We start from the raw sequence: 21,501 nt of genomic DNA on the forward strand, positions 1-21,501 counted from the left end.
GTCGACGGATCCGCTGATAGCCTGTCTGTCAGGCTGTGTGAATAAATGCACACTGAGATGGATGATGGGGACGGTGAAAATAAGTCACCTGAGCATCATTTACAGTGAGGAGTCAAGAGGAAGGATGGAGAGGGAAGACGATGAGGTGAGAAGGGAGGAAGAGAGACGTTTAAGGAGACATATTAAAGGAGGAGAAGAAGGAGAGGATACAGAGAAGGAGAGAAAACAGAGAAACAAGGAGGAAAAGAAAAGTTCGAGAGGGAGGAGCGACGAGGAAATGAAGCGAGGTTGATGAGGGCGACCGGGATGTTGAGGGAGTGTGAGAGAGATGGAGGGAGGACGGAGACGGATGAGAGGACGAGAGGGAGGCTCCACATGTCTGTGATGTATTATCATGACTCTCTGGAATCACATTAGACACTCGAAGGTTTCATTTACCATCAAATAAACACACAAACACACAGAAAACCTTCTGAAATGCCTCTCTACCAGGAGCTACAGTCTTAAGTTACAATGAGAACAATCACGGACTCTCCAAATAAACCATAATAGTAATAGTTTATAATGTTTATTCATGTGCATCTGAGGTTAATTGATGACTGTGAATTGCCCGTAGGTGTGGATGTGAGCGTGAATGGTTGTCATATATATATATGTATGTCAGCCCTGTGATGGTTAAATGTTTAAACTCCGACAAGAAGGAAACCTTTCAGACATGATTGTGCTTTTTCCTACACTACATGCGATGATAAAGAGCAGCAATAGCAACACAAAAACGTTTAAAAAAGTAGCAGGACTGCAACTCATAAAAATTCTGAATTTTGTGTGATTTGTTGATTATTTTCCAATTAATTGGTTCCTTTAAAAATATCAGAAAATAGTTTTAAAAAAAAATGCCATGTTTGCAAAGTTTAACAGAGAAATAATCTATTATACTTATTTATTTCCTCAGATAATTAAAAGTCCCTTCCATAGCTGTCAAACTGTGTCACCTTGTAGATAAATAAGCTGTGTTTTTTTCCATCCAATATGCAAAGAGATTTATTTATTTATTCATCTTGCAGTTTGACGTGGAAGTGAATAACTGTCGCCCATAAATTTCAAAGCATCTAGAAATAGCAGAGGAGGAGGAGAAGTGGTTACGACGTTACGGTCTTCTCCACGAGGTGATGCTCTTCTCACGACGGCTCCTCTCTTCTCTCCAAACGCTCCTCGTCTGTGTTCATATCAATAACCAGACGCTCTGACCGACTTCTTCATGTATGATTGCTTCCTGTCTTCGCTGCTGACTCCAGCGCTCGGCTTAATAAGAAGTGAATCGGAGCCTTCGTTTGAGGTTAATTGATAATCTGTGAACGTGAAATAGGAAGCTCGTGTTCAGTATTTATTCTCCTTCAGATAAAAGGAGTCCTGTGAGTGACAGACTGAGATGACGTGACTCCTTCAGTGGCGTTTTATTCCGGTCCTTTTAGCGTGACTGTCGGCCTCAAATGGATTCTCTCCACCTTGCAGCGGTGGCACATTATATCTTGGCTCCATAGTGCTTGGCGTGCGATAGAATACATTTGTGCTAATGCAAAATGCAGCAGCAGGATTCAAATCATCGGATGTGCACTTTATGTATTTTATTTTAGACGGTTCTCTTTACACGGCTCCTGCATTTTTCAAAAGCCTCGGAACAAATGACACCCAAAGAATCCTGGCTGTTGTTTCTAGGTAGTTCAGTGGTCCATGTACGGATAGCCATGATGGATAGAGCAGATATAGGCGTATGGACTGTCTAACCGTGGTGTCACCTGAAAGGATGTTGCAGCAGATGCAATGAAAAGAAATCACGTTTAAAAGTTACTGTGAGTAAATAAAATGAGAGGTTTTCTAAAGGGAGTCTGGTGCTCGGAAACACTACCACTTTTGTCCACAGGGGGCGCCAAAATCAACACAAAATGAAAGTTCCTCATAGTAGCTTAAACTTCAGGATGCTCTGAAACTCGTCTGAATGATGACACATTTGATCATTATTCTTTGAAATATTTAGTTTTTTTTTGCACACAAGAATGTGCAAAATTAAACTGAAGACACTCTTATTAAAGGAAAAACAATAAAACTTGCTGGTGGAAAAATCAAACTGCATCTTAAAGAGCCCAGTAACAGGGCAGTTAAATACAATAAATGAATCAAAAAGCACAAATAGCATGGAGGTAAAAAAGTCTGCCTTAAATACACACACACACACTGATTAATTCTCAATCATGGTATGTAACAAAAGAACAAAAATGTGAGTATTTTAAGTCTTCTCTCTGTTAACACATCAGACTGTGAGACGTTATTAAGACCAGAATGTTCTTTTTTCTCTATTTCAGCCCAGACAGCATCGCGACCTGTTGGTACATCCTGCTCTCTGGATCCGTCTTCGTCAAGGAGCACATGTACCTGGCGAGGTGCTGGTATGTAACAACACACACACACACACACACACACACACACACACACACACACACACACACACACACACACACACACACACACACACACACACACACACACACAGAAGGTGTCATATACAGAGAGAGGAGGTGGGATTTGTCTGACATTGCACATGAAGCCATTCTTTCTTGTCATCTTGTCAAGTGGAGTGGGTTTGTGTGTGTATAAGGAAAAGGTATGTGTGTACCTGTACCTGCTTAAACACACGCTGACACTTCTACTTCACCTTGATGTGATTTAGTGCCTCGTTCAGCAACATATTTTTCACGTCTCTCGTCCTTAAACAAGATTTTTATTATCTTATGTTTTTAGTTTTCTGTTCATCCTGTTCATTCTCTTGAAAGAGATATCTCAGAGAGGGAATATCTTCAAATTTTGCACAAACTTCCACTTTGACTCGAGGAAGAAGGGTTGATCATTTTGAGGTAAAAAGTCTCTGCGACCTAAAAAACAAAACGTTTTTGGCCACAAATCAAGAATTCACATCCTTATTATGACAATTTCATACAAATGATTTAACTGCAATCGAACTGGTTGGCAGTGACGTACAATCGCAAAGTGGTAACTGTAGTTTTGACTCAAACATGGCCAAGTGAACCTTTTCTATTAAAGTAAATAACTAATCCAGGTAATCATGTGAGACCTCCTCTCTTTAATTGTTAAAGAAACAACAAGTTTTACAGGATGGTCAAACAGGAACATTTTACCAACCACCTCATCTGACACTAAAACCTGAGCATGGCATTTTTTACAATTTTAAATATCTAAAACCTTCTCTGAAGCAAATCAACACAACAGTCCTGCAATAAATCCTACATTTATGAAGGCAAAGATGAATACTGCCTTGGTCGTTCCAAATATGACAAAGAATCGTCCCTCAAACTCAAATAAAATCTCACTAACATGTTATGTTTTGTGTCGAAAATCAAATGGTTGTGCATGAACGTATTGGACCCATATCATAAGCTTAAAACATCAGTCCGCCTCCTCTGACCCGTCAGAGAGCCAACAATAATGTAAACCTAAATACCTTAGACGGAGACGGGGCACCTGTTAAAACACTGGATCTGATTGTGATGTGGAAGCTGTGACAGAACATTCCTCCAGGTCTTCCCTCAGCTCCGTGTTTACCTTTTCCTCCGTTGTTTTAGTTGGACTGAAATAAAAGAAACACGTGCCAGAAACTGTCTTTACAGTAATGTCTGAATTAAAGAAATATGTATCATCTCAAAAACCAACAGACATTTATATTAGCAGGGTTCATAACCTCCTTCAGGTTATGGAACCTCTGGGACAGGAAGCAGCTTTTAGGGAGTTGTATCTCAAATTCTTTGTGGATCTGAAAGTATTGATTACAAGACTGAATGAATCCAGAACATTTTTCACTCGTGTCACACAGCTGATTGACGTTCAATCAATGTAAACCCTGTTAAAAACATTTTGAGCAGAAAAACCCAGGAGAGAATAAATATGGTTCTGATCATAATAGACGGAAGGTAAATAGAAGGTAAATGTCCTGCCAAAGAGTTTGTAAATATAATGAAGACAGACATTATATTCAGTCAGACAAGACAAAGAACATTTCTGATTCTGTGGTTTTATGTTTGATTTACATATTTATTGTTTTTCTCATTCCTGGCTTCTTGTTTTTGTTATTGTATTCATTACATTACATTACATTACAGTCATTTAGCAGACGCTTTTATCCAAAGTATTCTCTGCATATATTGTTATATATTAGCTTAATTTACATTTTACACAATCTTTTATTTCTATTTTTCTTATATTTCTTTATGCTTATATTTAAGAGCCACTATAACATTCCCCCTGGGGATGGATAAAGTATTTCTGATTCTGTCATTCATTACTGTTAAAATTGTCCAGTTCTGCTCTGAATCCCTGCAGACAGAAAATAACAAAAGCAGCAAAGTGAGCTACCTTGAATGAATTTGACTGAGTAATTGGTGCGTCACAATAAACACACTGCAATAGTGTAAAGACATACTTCAAAACAAAAAATGTGAAAATGCACAATAGAATAAAATGAACAAACAATATACGAGTGTGTTAAAAGAAGAAGTCTGTTAACCTACCTCCTCTCTCAACGTTAGTTACTTCTGATAAAAGCGTCGGCTAAATAGGCAAAAACAGAAATACAGTAAATATAACTTTTAATTCAACAGTTGATGCATTTTCTCGTCATTTTAAAAGAAAAGTTAGATGAAAGGAGACTCAGTTTATCCAACAACAACAACAACAACACAAAAAGCACCAACTGTAGCAGAAAGAACAGTTAGTCAAGTATCAATAACCTCAGGGCAACTAGCACTGACCAGTGTGTGTGTGTGTGTGTGTGTGTGTGTGTGTGTGTGTGTGTGTGTGTGTGTGTGTGTGTGTGTGTGTGTGTGTGTGTGTGTGTGTGTGTGTGTGTGTGTGTGTGTGTGGTGTGTGTGTGTGTGTGTGTGTGTGTGTGTGTGTGTGTGTGTGTGTGTGTGTGTGTGTGTGTGTGTGTGTGTGTGTCAGTTGATAACAGAGTGAAGGGGGGTTGCTACTCTAAAAAAGACTGGAGGGTGTGTATGTGTGTGTGTCTGTGTGTTGCAGTACACAGGGGGGTCACAGAGGGAGCTAATAGGGGGAATGTGTGTGTGCGTGCATGCATACGTGTGTGTGTGTGTGTGGGGGGGGGAATGCGGAACCCCTGGCAGAACAGTGGCCGGCCATGTGTTCCTGAGCAGACTGCCCGCCTGGAGCCCAAAAAGCACATCCAGGCAGGAAATGAGCAGGCTACACACACACACACACACACACACACACACACACACACACACACACACACACACACACACACACACACACACACACACACTCCCCCTGGAGCTAGCGGACAGACAGACAGACAGAACAGAGTAGAGCTCACACACTCCTCCCTCAGTTAAAGACAAACCAGAAGGATTGACAGTCGGAAACTTTTCTTTCTCTTTCACACTCTGGATTATAAAAGAACAAAGTCGGATCTAAAACCTGGAATATTGTTTCTTCTCCTACTTGTGGATTAATATGCTGGATATCACTTCACTTGCAAAGAATCCAAAGAAGCGGACGTCTTAAGCTCCTGTTTGTGGTCAGTGATTCTCAAAGCTTTCTCTGTTTCTCTTTTCATTCACATCTTGTGGTTCAGAGGCAGAGTCGTTGTATTCTTGCAGTGATTTCTTGATTCAGTTCGGGATTGTTTCAAAACTCCCTCTCTATTTCTCTGCGCATTCCTCGACCCAGCGTGCTTCATTTCCTGCCTGCCGTCGGTTTTAACCAACTGGATAGGCAGGAATCCCCCCACGGCAGCTAACACACACAGCTCTGAGAAAACACAACGCTAACTCCCGTCTGTTGTCCTTCTTTTAGCAACACGGATTATATACTTGTTATACAATTAACAGTTAAAAGAATAAGTCTGAAGTGAGCTCGGCTCGAGGTTGAAATGTTTTGGTTTTGGGCGTTTGGTGAGTTATTGATGATTCAATGTGCAGTGAAGAGTGACAGAAGAACACTCTGGATCCAAACACTGATTTGGACACAAAGACCACAAATATCTGATTGTTGGAGAAAACAAATCAATAATTTAAGTTCTTTAGCTTCCATTGTTTGGATCGTCCAGTTTGTGAAAAAGAAATCTAGTGTAAACATCTGTTTATCAATTATCTTCATATCCTCTGCTGCTCCTCTCAGCTACATATTATTGCAAATTAATTAAGTTGCTACCAATATAAACTGTAGTATCTGATCACAGATCTAAACTTAAGTTTCTTGCAAATTACATATTTTTGTAAGCCAACCCAGGAAATTAGCATCAACTAGTTCCCTCCACAAAAAGCCACTGGGATTCGGATTATTGCAGAAAACAAACAAACGTTTATGATATGTTTTGTTCGTGAAGTCACGTGATGAGGTTTTGGAGTCTCACTTTTTTTAACACTGACATATTATATTACATAGAAAAATTAAACATTGACTTTGACAAGAGGGAAACAGAAGTGCAACTCACTTCCTTGTTCTAGGACTCCTTCCTTAAACACTTTATGGCCCGTAGTGCGAGAGATCTTGGTCACTTTTAAATCTGCCATATCGCACATTAATTGAAATTTAAATGTATTGTATATGAATACAATACAACGACCACCCCTATACAATGACATTTAGTCGTTTCATTTAGCCACTTGTTAGCAACCGCCCTTTTTTAAGACATGTAAAAGCTTCAAAATTCACCAGAGGGGTTTTACTGATGTATTATTGAAAACAAAACATTAAAAATATCTTCAGCTTGTGTTAAACAAAGATCTTATTTCAGGGCTACAGCCACAAACCAATTCAAGAAACACATTGACTCAGAGATAAGGAGAACAAGAAGTGCAAAAACGCTGAAATTCCAGGTTTCAGGACTCATTCCTCCAGCTCGCTACGATGAAAGCTAAACTTATTTTTGGTTTGATGACTGCATTTGGTTTCATTCAAATGCTTTTGAACCCAAAACCCTCTGCTGGAGGAAAGGGTTGTTCAAACATCAGTGTATTTACCACAAAAATGAGTTTGAAACTTGACTTCCTTGAAGCTCCACAAGTCAAACATTGTCATCGCTGCTCGCTTTTCACCGAGGCGTTCTGGGAACTCTCTGCTCTAAATGAGTGGACGTTCAGTGGAGTGTGAATGCTTATCTGTCTCTGAAGCTTCAAGGATACTTTAGCTCTGAGTTTAGCAGCAGCTGTGGTCGGCTCTCTGTTTTGCTCTGATGTTCAGATATGAAAATGAGGCTCTTAACTGATCACACTGTTGTTTTGCAAATGAGTCGTAATGTTTGTGAATGAGCCACTCCTACGTCACTCCATTGAGTCTGCCACTTTTTATAGTGTGTGTGTGTGTGTGTGTGTGTGTGTGTGAGAGTGTGTTAGACTGTGGTCTGTGGTTTTCTCTCTTTATACTGTTGGTCATCGTTACCATGGAGACAGGGCTGCCAAATGGACCCGGATCTGTGTTTGGGTTTGATATTTGACCAAAACTCAAACTATGTACTGACTCTGATTACAGCCTCAAAGGTTGCTCTGTGCATTTTGTGCAGCGTCACAAAGATTTTCATGTCGAATAAAAGGCTTTTATTCCTTGTTTCCAGACACATATTCTGTTTATGCACATTTTGAAGAAGAGCTGCATGGAAACGGCAAAACTCAATAGAACTTCTTTTTTGTGTACAAGAACGTTTTTTTAAGCTCCCTTGAGGTGTTTTTTTTGCTTTTGTCTAAGAAGAGTTAATGTGCTACATAAATTATGGAAACGCTTCGACGAATACATGCTGACGTAGCAAACATTAAACTCACATGACTGATCGGCTGTTTCTGCTGTCGGCGTCATGACAACGTGAAACAAGCGTCCGTAGCTACACCTACCAAATGAATGCACTGTAATTCATAGATATCCCTCAAATCCTGCAAATCGTATGCAAAAATAGCAAAAAGTTGCACATAGCGGGTAGAGGTGGAGGTGGATGGGTAAAAAAAACCCACCGGACTTTACTCCAGGAAACCGTTGAAACGTGTGAAACGAGAAGTCAACGGAATTTCAGTAGTTATTTCAACCCAACCAGGATCTTTTCCTAAACCTGACTAAGTAGTTTTGTTGCCTAAACCTGACTTAGTTGTTTCCTGTGGAGACAGAAGTTTACTTTGAAAGTACTGCATGCATGTAAGTAGCGGAAATTGATGGAAGTTCATAAACGCAAACAAATGAGGACCAACTTTTTTGCAAGAAATCCTCCTTACTGTTGTATTAGGATATGTGGATGTGAACTTCCTGTTTCTACTGTTTAACTCGAGATCATCGCGGCAAAAGATCAAATCATTGCCACATTTAAAAAATCCTGTCTTAGCTTTATAAACCACTCTTCCATGTTTTGGTGTATCGTAAGCCTTTAAACGCCGATTTGGTACTCAAACTTGACTTCCTGGATTTTATTTCATGTGTGACAGGAACACCTGATCCAAATCCAAAACTTTCACCGTATTTTCCGAGTGCTTTATAGTTTTTTTATTTGACACCTACCTTTATAAGTATTTTGCACTCGTAGTCACATCTCTGGTTTTTGACACCAGCTCAGGGATTGTGTGTGTGTGTGTGTGTGTGTGTGTGTGTGTGTGTGTGTGTGTGTGTGTGTGTGTGTGTGTGTGCGTGTGCGTGTGTGTGGCCTTTAGATTCTGTGCCGGCTGTCGTGCTTTATTGCCCCGGGGCTCTGCAGCTGTCTCTGGACCGGAGCTCAACCTGTTCTCTCGTCTGCCAACAACTTGTTTCTGCAGGAAAAGAAGGAGAGAAATCATCACCTGCTGAAATGCAGCTTCAGTGCTGTGGGAAGAGCTTTCAGTGCCAAGGAGAGATAACTTATTTGGAATAAAAAATCAAATAACAACAGCTCATCCAACAAAGCGTCGCTGTGAGAGCTGTAGATCACTTCAGACAGACTTGATGAAGTGTTTGTTTAATAATAATGCATCAAATTTTCATTGTGCTTTTCAAAGATCTCAGAGGACTTCATACTGTCGACAAAATAAAAATTACAAACCAAGCAGAAAAACTGAAAGAAAAAATAATAATGAAAAAAATAATCAATCACTTTCAATCATACAGTGGCGGTCAACAAAGCATTTTTGTAACAGCTTCTTCAGGTTTGTTCTCCAACAAACAAGTTGTTTATTTCAAATATAACTTTTTTTACTTCATGCAGAGATAAAGAGAAACAACTTCCCTGCACACTACGCTATATATGTGTAATATACGGTAGGGCTGGGCGATAATTAATAATCAATTTGATATTTAATCTTCTTTCAATGTAATCAAATCCTGATCAGATATCGTGATTATGTATAAATTGATAATAACATTGATAATAGCACTTACTAAGTCAAATTTCTCATAAAATCTGATTATTTTGCACTAAAATACTTTATTAAATGAGAAAAAACTCAGTCTTTTTCATGTATCAAGAATTTAATTCACACAAAAGTAAACAAAACCATGTGGTTATATCATATAGACTATTTATTTATTGAATTCCCAGAAAACGTTCCAAATCGTGATTGTTATTGAGATAGGAAATTACTTTCATAGCTACATGGAGAAACTCTTTAATGTGCAGGAGTACACAAACTCTACACTGAAGCCATGATTCATAATCAAAAGGAAGAGTTCATGAAACTCTAATCCCATTTTTTATTTCATTTTGTCGGACCAAAGCTTTGGTGGTTTGTCTTATTTTAGAAGAACCAGCCGGTGTATCAGATCTCAGTTCATTCAGGGCAACGGCGTTATTTGGTTTGTACCAGCTCAATCACTCACTTTTAATTGTCTCTAGTTTGTTGATTCTTCTGCTTTTGTGGGAAAGCAGTAGTTCAGAGAAAGAGAAGGAGAAGCTGCGTGAGGTGTATTTTTATTTATCTTTGCCAACAAATGCACATAAACTACGTCCACTACAGTAGCCTCACAATCCTGCAAACTCTAGCTCTCCTCCTGCTGCTCTCAATAGAAAGCTGTATGTCTGCTCTGTTTGTCTCACACAATCTGTCTCACTACACACACACACACACACACACACACACACACACACACACACACACACACACACACACACACACACACACACACACACACACACACAGTGAGGAGACGGAGCTTGGCAGGCTTTGTGCAGCGCTGACAGGGACCATGCGTCTCGCCTCAGTGGAGTGAGGAGAGATCTGTCAGAGTCTCGATGACCTCCAGGCTGAAGGCTCCGAGAGAACTCCGAGCCCCAGCAGACAGCACTCCTCCCTGGGAACTCCTAACACCACGCCTGGGTGTTCAAGTTCTGGTGGGAGCGTCTGAATATCATTTATTCATTCAGTAACTGGGCTTTGTGATGCAGGACTTTATGCCTTTTTTTTTAATCAAACCAGTTCTGAATATTTAAAGAAATGTGATAGTTATTTCTGAAAGATGAACAAATAGAAAAAATGTGGGTATTTTCACTGGTTGTCCATCTGTTTGCGAGCATCTTCCTCACTGAAGTGTCATTTACAGATGACAGTAAACGTCTCGCATCTTTAGGAATGCTTTCTGCGTCTGACACTGACCTTTGACCTCAAAGAAGGGAGGCAAGCAAAAGCAGAATTTCCCAAGAAGGGGTCGTCCGTAAAGTATGACTTGATTAGTTGATGCAGATACTTGCAAATTAGCGTTATACACACTGAAAGCATGCATATTGTGTTTAAAGTGAAGCCGTTGCAGAAGTGCCTTAAAGCTGCATTCTCTCTACTGTCCATCAGGGGGCGACTCCTCTGGTTGTATAGAAGTCTATGAGAAAATGACTCTACTTCTCTCTTGATTTATTCCCTCAGTAAACATTGTAAACATGAGTTTATGGTCTCAATCTCTAGTTTCAAGTCTTCTTCAATACAGCATGATGTTCATTTAGTAAATTATGGTCCATTTAGAGTCAAACAGACCATAAAGCAGGGCATGTTTTAGGGCGGGGCTACTGTGATTGACAGGTCGCTACCAGAGCCATCTCTTCGTCACTCTTCCGCAATCCAAATATGGTAACTACCTCTTGCTGGTTTCAAAAATCCAAGATGGCGACGGCAAAAAAGTCCAAACTGGAGGCTTCAAAACCACAAACGACTGCGTCCACTTCTCATATACAGTCTATGGTTGAAACCCATTTGACTCATTTATGGTTCCTCCTAAACTAATGTGCTTTCTTTCTCTGACAATACTATAAATATTACTGAAATATGAAAATTCAATACAAAGAGATAATGGCTTTTACTGTCCCTGGGTTCACCTGCAGAGCACTTTATGAATAAGTGTCTGATATTAGTGAATAATTTAGTGAACAATGCTTTTAGCTGTAATTGTGTTGCCAAAAAGCAGTAAAGCTGAATCAGCAGGGATGGATGCTCCAAGGTGAACCTGTTTCACCTCATTTCTGGGAATCTGGAGTCTGAACATGTGGATGCTACGCGGCGTAGCTGAGTGCATGTGGCAGTGAAGTGTCAAATAAATCCACTGACAGCTCATGTGTCCCCGAGTTTAGCTACAATGAGAACGATTTACAGCAACAATACGGTCGTAGCTTCGTCAAATGGAAACTGCTGTGGTGGATGTCACTCTTATCTTAGAAGAAATCAACGTGACGCACCAAAGCTTTGATTTCACAACGGCTTCCTTTGACTGTTTCCTAGAAAATGTGTCCGTCTGAACAATATCTGCTCATCCAATAAAAAAAAGGGAGGACTTTCATCATTGTTTCCATCATCAGAACACATTATGAAGACAGGCTTTCATCTGAGCATTAAATCAAGAGGATGAAATTGTCTGTGCTGGTGATTAAGGATGTGATGGGATGAAAGTTAGCCCTCTTTCTTTCTTATAGGTTTAGGTCCCTCTGAGGGCAATCTGGCTTTCATCTTTTTCTTATTATGTCATTCAAACTGCAGCCAACCAAATTATGTTTGCATTATAGTTTATCACAATTTAAAATCTGTACATTTTACTATATATTTTGTTTACTCTATATATGTTCACATCTATTAGTCCACTCTACTGGCCAATGCACACACTGTAATGCACACGTAACTTTCCAAAATGTACGAGTGATAGAAAACACAATATTACATTGGGGATTTCGTATAAAGTATGACATTTTCTAATAAATTTATTTAGAGGAATAGAGAATTTAGTTCGTTTTTTCCCCCGCAAAACTCCTGAACGTGGTCCGGCTCATGTTCTCAAACCAGTGTTGCATGAAAGCATGGTAGAATTAGCGAGCTAACTAGCCTACAGCTCAATACGTTGGAATTTAACAACTCGATGTTTCAGCTACACACTCTTCACAGCCTAGGAAAGCCCTTTGCTGTCTCGAGATTGGTGCCAACTTTTCCTGGATCATTTTGTCGAACCAGTGTAGCAGGAAAGCATGGTGGACTTAGCTAGCTAACTAGCCAACAGCAGCTGCAACTTCAAGTAACGGCCCTTTCACGTTAGCATTTCTTTCTTTCTGCAGACAGACCCCTCTTGAGGAATGGCCAAAAGTATAGAAAATTGCAAAGAGGGTGAAGGAAATTATGAATGGAGATGAGGGGAAAATATAATGTAAAAGGGAGAGAGGTGAAATGGACACGACGTGAGGAAGGAGGCAAAGGAAGAACAACAGGAAGAAGGAGATGAATAAATGAGAGTGAATGGAGTGGGAGAGATTGAGGTGGAAAGGAAAAGATAAAAAAGTGGAAAAGTAAGGGACAACAAAAAGACCTCAAAATGGAGGAATTATTCAGAATGGCATCGGATGAAACCGAGATCAGAAAAAAACAGAAGTCTAGTGGAGGTGAAGGGAAAAAAAGGAAGAGAAATCACTGAGAAGGGCAAAAAGCTGGAAACCAGAAGAGAGTGTGAGAACCAGAGAGGAGAGAGTGAAAGTTGGCCTTCTCCCAGCTCAGCACGCTTCCATAATTAAAACCAGCCGCTCCTCGGGCTCCTAAACAACGCTGAGTCGCCACTTTTAGCGATGCCAAGGGGGGAGAACGAGACGTGTTCTCAGGCCGGTCTGCTCTCAGACGGAGAGACGGAGTGTCTCTCACACACTTGGACGGTAGACGGGTAACACAGAGACATGCATAATTAGCAGATGCATAAACTGACACTCGCAGTGGGAGGAGACGTTCAAAGATGTGGAAAGTAATGTCTCAGTATTCAAAATTAAAAGCTTATTTTGGGGGGTTTCATTTTATCGTAGACTGATGTTGGTTTTTTGTTTGTTGGTCGGACAAAACAAAGAATCTAAACACGCCACCTTGAACTTAACGAAAATTGTAACTGCATTATTCTCTCTCATAAAAATAAACTGATAATGAAAATTGTTATTAGTTGCAGATTATTGAACTGTATGTTTTATTTCTGGGATTTTGTGGTTTGAAAATATAATTAAAGTGGAAAAACACTTTAAAAGTTTAAAATGCATCGCTTCAAATCATCTTGCTTAAATTTGTTTAGAATTCTACCCATAATGCTTTGCTTCTGCAAGCCTCTGACTGGGGTTGTAAGGAAAAAGGCTGACAGAGAAAATTGTGTTTTTACTCGGAAAATATTCAAAGTTAAGGCTTTTACACACTGCGGTTGTGACGAATAATCAGAATACTCTCCTGCGACTATATTGTATGTCTAGGGCTTTTATTGTGAAAGGAAAGAACGGGAAAAAGTGGATCTGGACTGCACTGCCTTTGTCGATTTGAAAGTAGTTTTAAAGTTTGCTACTCCGTTCGGCAATTTACTTCCTTTCCACACAACTTGTTTTAGTGATTCTTTTATTTGAAGTGCAAAATCAATCTTGTTCCTCTTTAGTCACTTACTCCCAAAAAACATTGTAACGTTAAAAATACCTCAGTTACTCTCTAACTAAGGCATCCTGCAGAATCCCCGTTCAGCAGACTGACCCTCGTGGTCTCACCACGCCGTCAGCTGCTCTCCTCCTGCTCATCAGAGGACACAACAGCCGAGTGGAGAGAAACCCGTGAGGTCTGCAGACACAGGCTCACATTGTGCAAAGAGCTGCTTACTGACTGGTTAACACCATGTTGGAACAATGCTTGTAAGGTCACTCAAGCATGCACGCTGAGATGTTTGTGGTCAGTGGTATCTGTTGATTGGAATGATGGATGTCAACACCTGCTGCTGCTGCTGTTCTCAACCTTTTTATAACATAAGCTCCACCTCTGGATGTTAAACAATCTCTGAGGACTATTTTCTCAAGTAATAATAAAAAAAACAACAACACAGGAACAGAAAATAAATAATATATAAACTAATATCTCCCACACGTCATTGTAAGGATTATATTCTTTGAGGCGATCAAAGTTGGTCGAGAGCTTATTGTGTTTTCAGTCTCAGTGGACTCATATTGAGGTGTCAACCACGGAGGCTTATTGATCTACACTCTCTTTTTCTTTAAGTGGTTTGGCCTTCACTACCATCTGTTGGTTCATTCTACTGTTCTAATATAGTCATGTCATGGACAAGGTGTCTGGGGACAACTCATACATCCCTGTCTCTCTTACCTGTAACTGATAGACCTGGTGTCTCTCCAGTTTTGCAGAGTCAAGCTGATGCAGAAGTGTCTTAAATCTTGCATTCTCTCTGCTGTCCATCAGGGGGCGACTCCTCTGGTTGTATAGAAGTCTATGAGAAAATGACTCTACTTCTCTCTTGATTTATTCCCTCAGTAAACATTGTAAACATGAGTTTATGGTCTCAATCTCTAGTTTCAAGTCTTCTTCAATACAGCATGATGTTCATTTAGTAAATGATGCTCCATTTAGAGTCAAACAGACCATAAAGCAGGGTATGCTTTAGGGCGGGGCTACTGTGATTGACAGGTCGCTACCAGAGCTGTATACTCGGTCCAAATATAGTAACATCTGTTCATCGGTTGCAAAAAATCCAATATGGCGACAACCAAATCGTTGAATTCGAGGCTTCAAAACATAGTCCACAAACTAATTGGTGATGTCACGATGACTACGTCCACTTCTTATATACAGTCTATGGTCTCTCAATAAAAATAAAAACTTATTAAATAGCCCAAACTGCTTTTTAATGTTGTCATAAAATACTATAGATGATGCTTTTCTGAAAGTATCTCCTCAGGACTTCTTTCATATTGTGAGTAATAGTACGTCTTTTAATGGGTCATATGACTTATTGCTGTTGATTAACAAACCAAACATAGCTTTCAGTTGTATCATCAATGCTTTTGAATATGTGTCACCTTTCTCCTGACTCGTAGGCATTCAGCTGATTGTGTAATAATAGGCAAATAAACAGGAAGTGGAACAAGTGGGCTACGTTTAATGTAAACACACACTAAACCAAGCACTTATTTAAAGACATGAACCCGTGGCATCACTTTACCTTTAATCCTCACACATCTGAGTTTCGATTTGCACCATTACTGTCTTTCACCGGCGTATAATGCTGGTGTTCATCCGTGGGTGGTCGGATGTGATTGACTGCATCTGTTGCTGCTGTCAGTGTCTAATCTTTGTCCTCTGTTTTTTGTTTCTGTTTTAACATTTTGATTTCATATGCTGTTTTTTCCTCTCTGCAGTTTCGGCAAACAGCTGGGGGGCAGACGAGGCTGTGAATGCATCACGTTAGAGCCGTCAGAAATGATTGTGGTGAGTAAAGACGCTGCTTCTGTCCTTTTTTTGTCTCTCACTGAAGCCCCTCCCCCTTTTTATGCTCCCACATCTCCCATCCCCTGTCCTTTGATATTGGTCACGTTTTACCCATCTTTATTTGATGTCTGTATCACATTTTTTTCTCCTTGTTCGTGCTTTTTCTGCCTTTCTTTCATGTCTCTCTCTCTTCCTCCCTATCTCCCCCATTTGGGTTATTCCCATCTGTGTCCTCCCCCTCTCTCTGTATGAGCTGTAGCAGGATGTATCGCCAAAGCTTCACCTTTTGAAATAATTCAATTATGTATTATGTAGCAACGTTCAAGCCGGGGCAAACTAGATACTCTAATGGAACTAAATGTATATTTTACAAAAGAAGATATCGCTTGAGAAGTGAGGTTAGATTATGTATAAATTATGTTTCATGTCATCAAATGAAGTGGGAAATACACAAACACCAGCTGCTGCAGAGAGTTTCCCTCAGAAAAAGGGACTTTTAGTTTATCAAACAAGATCTGTTACTCACATCCTTTCCCATAATCTGGTGGTGTTTAAATGAACTGTTATTCAAACCCATGTTATGAGTCATAGTAGTGCACAACGACCACCAGCACAGACTGGAATCACTGGTAAAACTTACCTTAAACAATGTACAAAACTACATTTATCATGCTATATTGAACACAAGTAATATTAATAACTTTATTTTTATTATATTATATTTATAAAGCACCTTTAAAAAATAGACTTTACCAAGTACTTTGAAGTTTACCAAGTACTTTGACCAAAAAGTGAGGTCTAACAAAAGCAATACAAACTAAGGTAAAAATGAAACACTGATAAAACAGTACAATAGATGTTAATATAAACCAATCGCTAAAATAGGGAAAATAAATAAATAAATAATAAATATATCAATAAATAAATAAATGATCAATACAATAATAAAAATTGTAATAATAATAATAATAATAATAATAATAATATACATAAAAGCAATAAAAAGACAACGTTACACTTAGTATATAATTAAGAAGTGATTTAAAATCAATTACATTGTTTTCTTTCTGCCTCCACAAGGTCGCAGTGCTTTCAAAGTCTCCGTCTCCTCCCGTAATGTCCTCCTGTCCTCCTGACCTTTAACAGTGAGGTCAAAGGATACTCCCACCTCACACAGGAAGTCCTCTGCAAGTTTTTGTACCAAATATTTAAAAGAAAGCTTCTCCTGGGATTTCTGTTGCTATGACTGTAGAGAGTTACATAACTGCCATTGCTTCAGGGGAACAATGATGAAACCGTATATCCTTAGACAGACCGTCACTATGTTTTAAACTTTAAACTGAGGCAATAATGTGAAAGATTTTCATCTGAATTGATGCCAGTTTAACCGCTATTTATCGCTTCTTATTCTAACACCGATTATTCAACCACAGTGTTTATATTTAATGTTTCGGGCAGTTCTTTACTGGGAAAATCCTCCTGTTTTACAGAAAGTCATTGTTTCTGCTTTAGCTGAAAAGAAGAAGAATACAATATGTCTTGCAGAGACTTTTTGCACCATAGATTGTATTATTTAACTATCAATCAGTTTAAGTTTAGTTGATAATGGCATATTCAAAATGACTTCTTAAACAATTGGGAAAAAACAATATGTTGTTGGGGGTTTTGTTGTTGGGTTATGGGTTTTTGATTCGTCATTTTTAAACATCTTTGTTTTTGTGCAGATTTAACAAACCAGATTCCTATTAATTGCTTTAGAGGTGCTGCCCAAACGTCAACATACAGGATGGTTGGATGACAAAACTTATGTCCAAAAGTATGAAATGGCCTTAAATAGCCAAAGGAAACAAGGAGCTGCAGCAACTAAACTCAAGTCCCTTTCTCTTCTTGCACAACTACCACATCCAAAGAGCCGTTACAGTTAAATGAATTAGAGAACAGAGCCGTGACAAAGCAACAACTGTGTTGACGAGTCATTATGGTTTTTTTTACTGTTGCCTGACCGCTATAAACTGGAGATGTCAGAAGGGAGATGTGCAAAAGTAGAAGTGGACGAGTTGCAGTGGGCTGCAAACTCGTGCCCCGATAGGTTCAAGGACATCAGGACATAATATTCCCTGGATTGTTCCTGCAATGAAAAAAGGGTTATAATAGTGAGGTGCCCTTTCATAAGGCACTTAATCCTAAACTACCCCTGTGGGTCCATTCAGAGGCTGTTGCAACAGTAAAAGGGAGCGATGGGAGTGCTGAAGATCTTCAAGGTATGATTGTGCGATACTGTGTGAATGTATTTGGGTATTATGGGAAAAGATCCAACGAGCCTCTAGTTGATTCCTGGGGAATAAAGAATAATTTAAATGAAAGAAAGAGTTTGTGGCTGAGGGAATAGATTTGAATGAATCTTTCCTGGGTTTGGGTATGTGAAAGAGTAGAGAGAGATGTTGGTGGTGGGCTAGAGAGAGACCAAGTGGATCAGCTGATCAGAGCTTTAGGGAGAACATGAGGTGTTTTTCTCTGTCTACACACATGGGCATGTCTGTTTTGAAGCATTTTGAAGTTTTGTCTGAGAAAACAGGAAATGAGATTATGTAGAGGCCGTTATTGCTGTTGTTAATATCCGAGCACATCCTCGTGTTTTCCACCTTTAGATGGTCCGTGGTACATTTTGATCAACGATAAAGTAATTTGACATGCAAAATGACATAAAATGCTTTTTTCAGCCTCCCCACAATGGAGATTTCCTGCTTTTCCCTGTTTGTCATATTAAAGTTAAAATATTTGGGATTTTGTATAGACAAACCAGTCAAAGATATTTAAACACTTTGACCTTGGACTTATTTCTGACATTTGATAGACAAAACGATTAATCTAGTAATTCATAATGAGCCAATTGCAGGTCAATAAATACACATTGTCATGTTCATGTTCTTTCAAGGATAAGGAGTGATTTCACTATTTATAGTCATTCATAAAGCTGCTTGTGTCTGTGTGATGGTTGGTGCAAGCAGATGAAGACTGGGTATTGGTATATAGGGTTTGGTGTGGTTAGGATTCTAGCTATAAAACACAGTTTCTCTCCAACCTTTACCCGGTGAATGAAAGCTTTTGCTTTTGCAGACAGTGCATTGGTTTCAGCTGCTTGTTTGGAACAAATAGGAGGAAAAAAAAGGGTAGTCAGCTTTATTGAGTTTGAATAGCTGAACAGACAAAGAAAAAAGAGTGGAGCATCTTTTTTTCAACCCCACAACCCCAACACAACGTAGTACTGGTTTAAAGACAAATGATTTCTGGGAAGTGAAAGTGTATCATCAATGATGCCTTCAGACATAAAAAAAGGAAATGGTGGAATCCTTGAAAAACTACATTTAACACAAAAATGTCAACAAATGCTGTCTCCTGCAACTTCCACATGAATCCATAAACACACACAGGAGCAGAGGGACCGGGTGTTTAGTCACACTGCATTGCAGCCAATCGGCTAATTAGGGCCATGGGAATAGTAGAGGGAGTGTCGTTTGCGGTCCGTCGCCGTGACTCTGGTCACAGGACGGACAGGGGGTGACATTCACAGACCGACAGGGCGGGGCTTGTTTTTTAAGAGTCTTGTGTGTGTGCATCGTGGGAATGAAAGGAGGCTAGTGGATGGGAAGAAGGGATTGAGAAATGAATGAATGAATGAAGGCCTGTCATGCAAACTGTCGCATTGACAGAGAGGTATGTGAACTGACCGAGTGGATGGGAAGTTTGTCACACACACAAACACACATTTAAATGGACAGGAAACAGGAAATATGGTCACGTTATATAGTCCATGACAGTCATTTAGAAACATAAAGGCAGAAATGTGAGGTTGTTTTCAGTCAAGAGGCAGAATATTGTTCATGAAAGTCTGGTACATTTCTAAACTCCCTTCCTAGATTTCTTCGTGTGCGTTACCTTCAGTCTGTCTGTCTCATGAGGCTCGTTAAAAAAAGGGACACACCGATACCAATACTGGTCCGTTGTTGATGTCTTCATCTGGCGTTTTATAGCTGAACTATCCCTCATTCAGCTCACTCCCTCCATAACAGCTTAACTACCCACGATGCAGTTGTTCCGTGTATAACAGCAGCATTTTGTTCCTTTGTCTATTTCAACCCAGCAGCTATTGAGCCCCGTCTCCAGCGGTGACAGAAAATCTTTGGGTCCATCTTCTCTCTCCCGGGGTTTTTACTTCACTTTCTAATCGATGCGCGAGATTGTCCTCCATCAAACGGCTCTGTGATGTTTGCCTTTGAGAGATGAGATCCTCGTCTCTTCAAGGTGTCGTGGGTGTTATTCTACGTGTTACATTTGGGGGAAATACGGGAAGGCAAAACACAAATGTGACTCCTCTCTTTTACTCTGATCTCAACTCAGGCGCACTCAGTTGTCAACTTTTCGTGGGCGATCATGAGTCTGTTTTTGAGGCCACACATGACTGACTGGTGGTTTTGGAGTGGAATGTGTGTTGGGGGGGGGAAGAACAATAGCCTCTTATAAAACCAGTGTCTGTTGCGTTTATACACTTTGGTGAAATCGTACTCTTTCATATGAAGCACAACACCAAGCTGTTTGTTCCAAGGGGTTCAAGTAGAAGATGAAGATGAAGAGGAAGAGGAAGTGTAGACGGAGCAAACTTGCTAAATGGTGCCAAATTATCCAATCAATATTCCTGACAGGCGAGGATGAACTGTGAAGCATTAACAATTGACCACAAAACCCTTAGGCATGTGAGAAGAGTTGAAACCAGGCTGACACGTGGGTAATGTAGTGCATGATTTACATGTTGGACCGCAGTGTAATGGCTTCAGATAAATGTTAGAAAGAAGTGAGCTTATGTGACCTCAGAAGCCCACTCTTCACCTCTTGCTTGAGGCTAGCTGCTACTAGCATAACACACACCAGACCTCCAACTGAACTGTCGATGGTGGAGCTGCATTATGGGTAATGTAGGCTTCAGGTTTCAACGAATGTGTGTAGCAAAAAAGATGAAATCCCTGGTTCTGCTAAGTCCTGGTTCTGATAATGCAATGCTAAACAGACATGTTTCTTAAAAAGACATGCCTGTTGAAAATGTAGAACTGGTTTGAGTTAAAGTATGTAGTTAAAATATGTCGTTGTATTTCTGCTCTATAAAGCAAAGAAATACTAATATTCAAACTATCAATCACAAATAAAATAAAATAAAAGACAAATCAAAGAAAAGTACAAAAAAAAAAGATAAAACTTCAGAAACAAAGGAAAGCGTGACCTCTCAAAGTCTCAACTTATATATCATTTTTTTTAAATCTTAATTCCTGACATAACAAGGCTGTTGACTCTCTAAACGTCATGCAGTGGAGAAAGAAAACAAATTCCTCCTCCTGCAACAACAGACCGGGACAAAAAGCCCTCAGGGAATGAAGTGAATGGCCGGAATCTGTGTGCGGTGCTGTTTTTTTTTCTTTTTTTTTTTTTCTTCTTCTTCTTCTTCTTTTTTTGCCGCTCGAGGATATTTGTGTATCTACGGTTTCCTGGAGGAAACTGAAGGCTCAGTGTAAACTCAGTGCGCGTGTCTCAGCGACCATGTGAGTAGCTGTGTCAGTATGCAACGTGTTGAGCAGCTGAACTCTGTCTCCAACTCTCAGAAGAGGAAGACTCTCGCCAGCGTTTGTTTTTCGGCCTCACTGTTGATTTGTTTGTTCTTTTAATTTACTTCTTTCTTTTGTTTTGGATGCTCGCCTTAAAGGATGTAATCTTTCTGGATCCCTCAGGA

The 21,501-nt window shown here is 39.7% G+C and overlaps 1 protein-coding gene across 1 annotated transcript in view; it reads left to right on the top strand.

The window, feature by feature from the left end:
* rapgef6 (Rap guanine nucleotide exchange factor (GEF) 6) overlaps nt 1–21,501 on the top strand; it is a 149,191-nt gene that overhangs the window by 32,919 nt on the left and 94,771 nt on the right. Inside the window, 2 exon segments of the mRNA XM_054625253.1 lie at nt 2,361–2,444; nt 15,656–15,725. Coding sequence (XP_054481228.1) covers nt 2,361–2,444; nt 15,656–15,725 — 154 coding nt within the window.

This window comes from Anoplopoma fimbria, chromosome 24 (genome assembly GCF_027596085.1).
Source record: "Anoplopoma fimbria isolate UVic2021 breed Golden Eagle Sablefish chromosome 24, Afim_UVic_2022, whole genome shotgun sequence".
Classification (NCBI taxonomy): Eukaryota; Metazoa; Chordata; class Actinopteri; order Perciformes; family Anoplopomatidae; genus Anoplopoma; species Anoplopoma fimbria.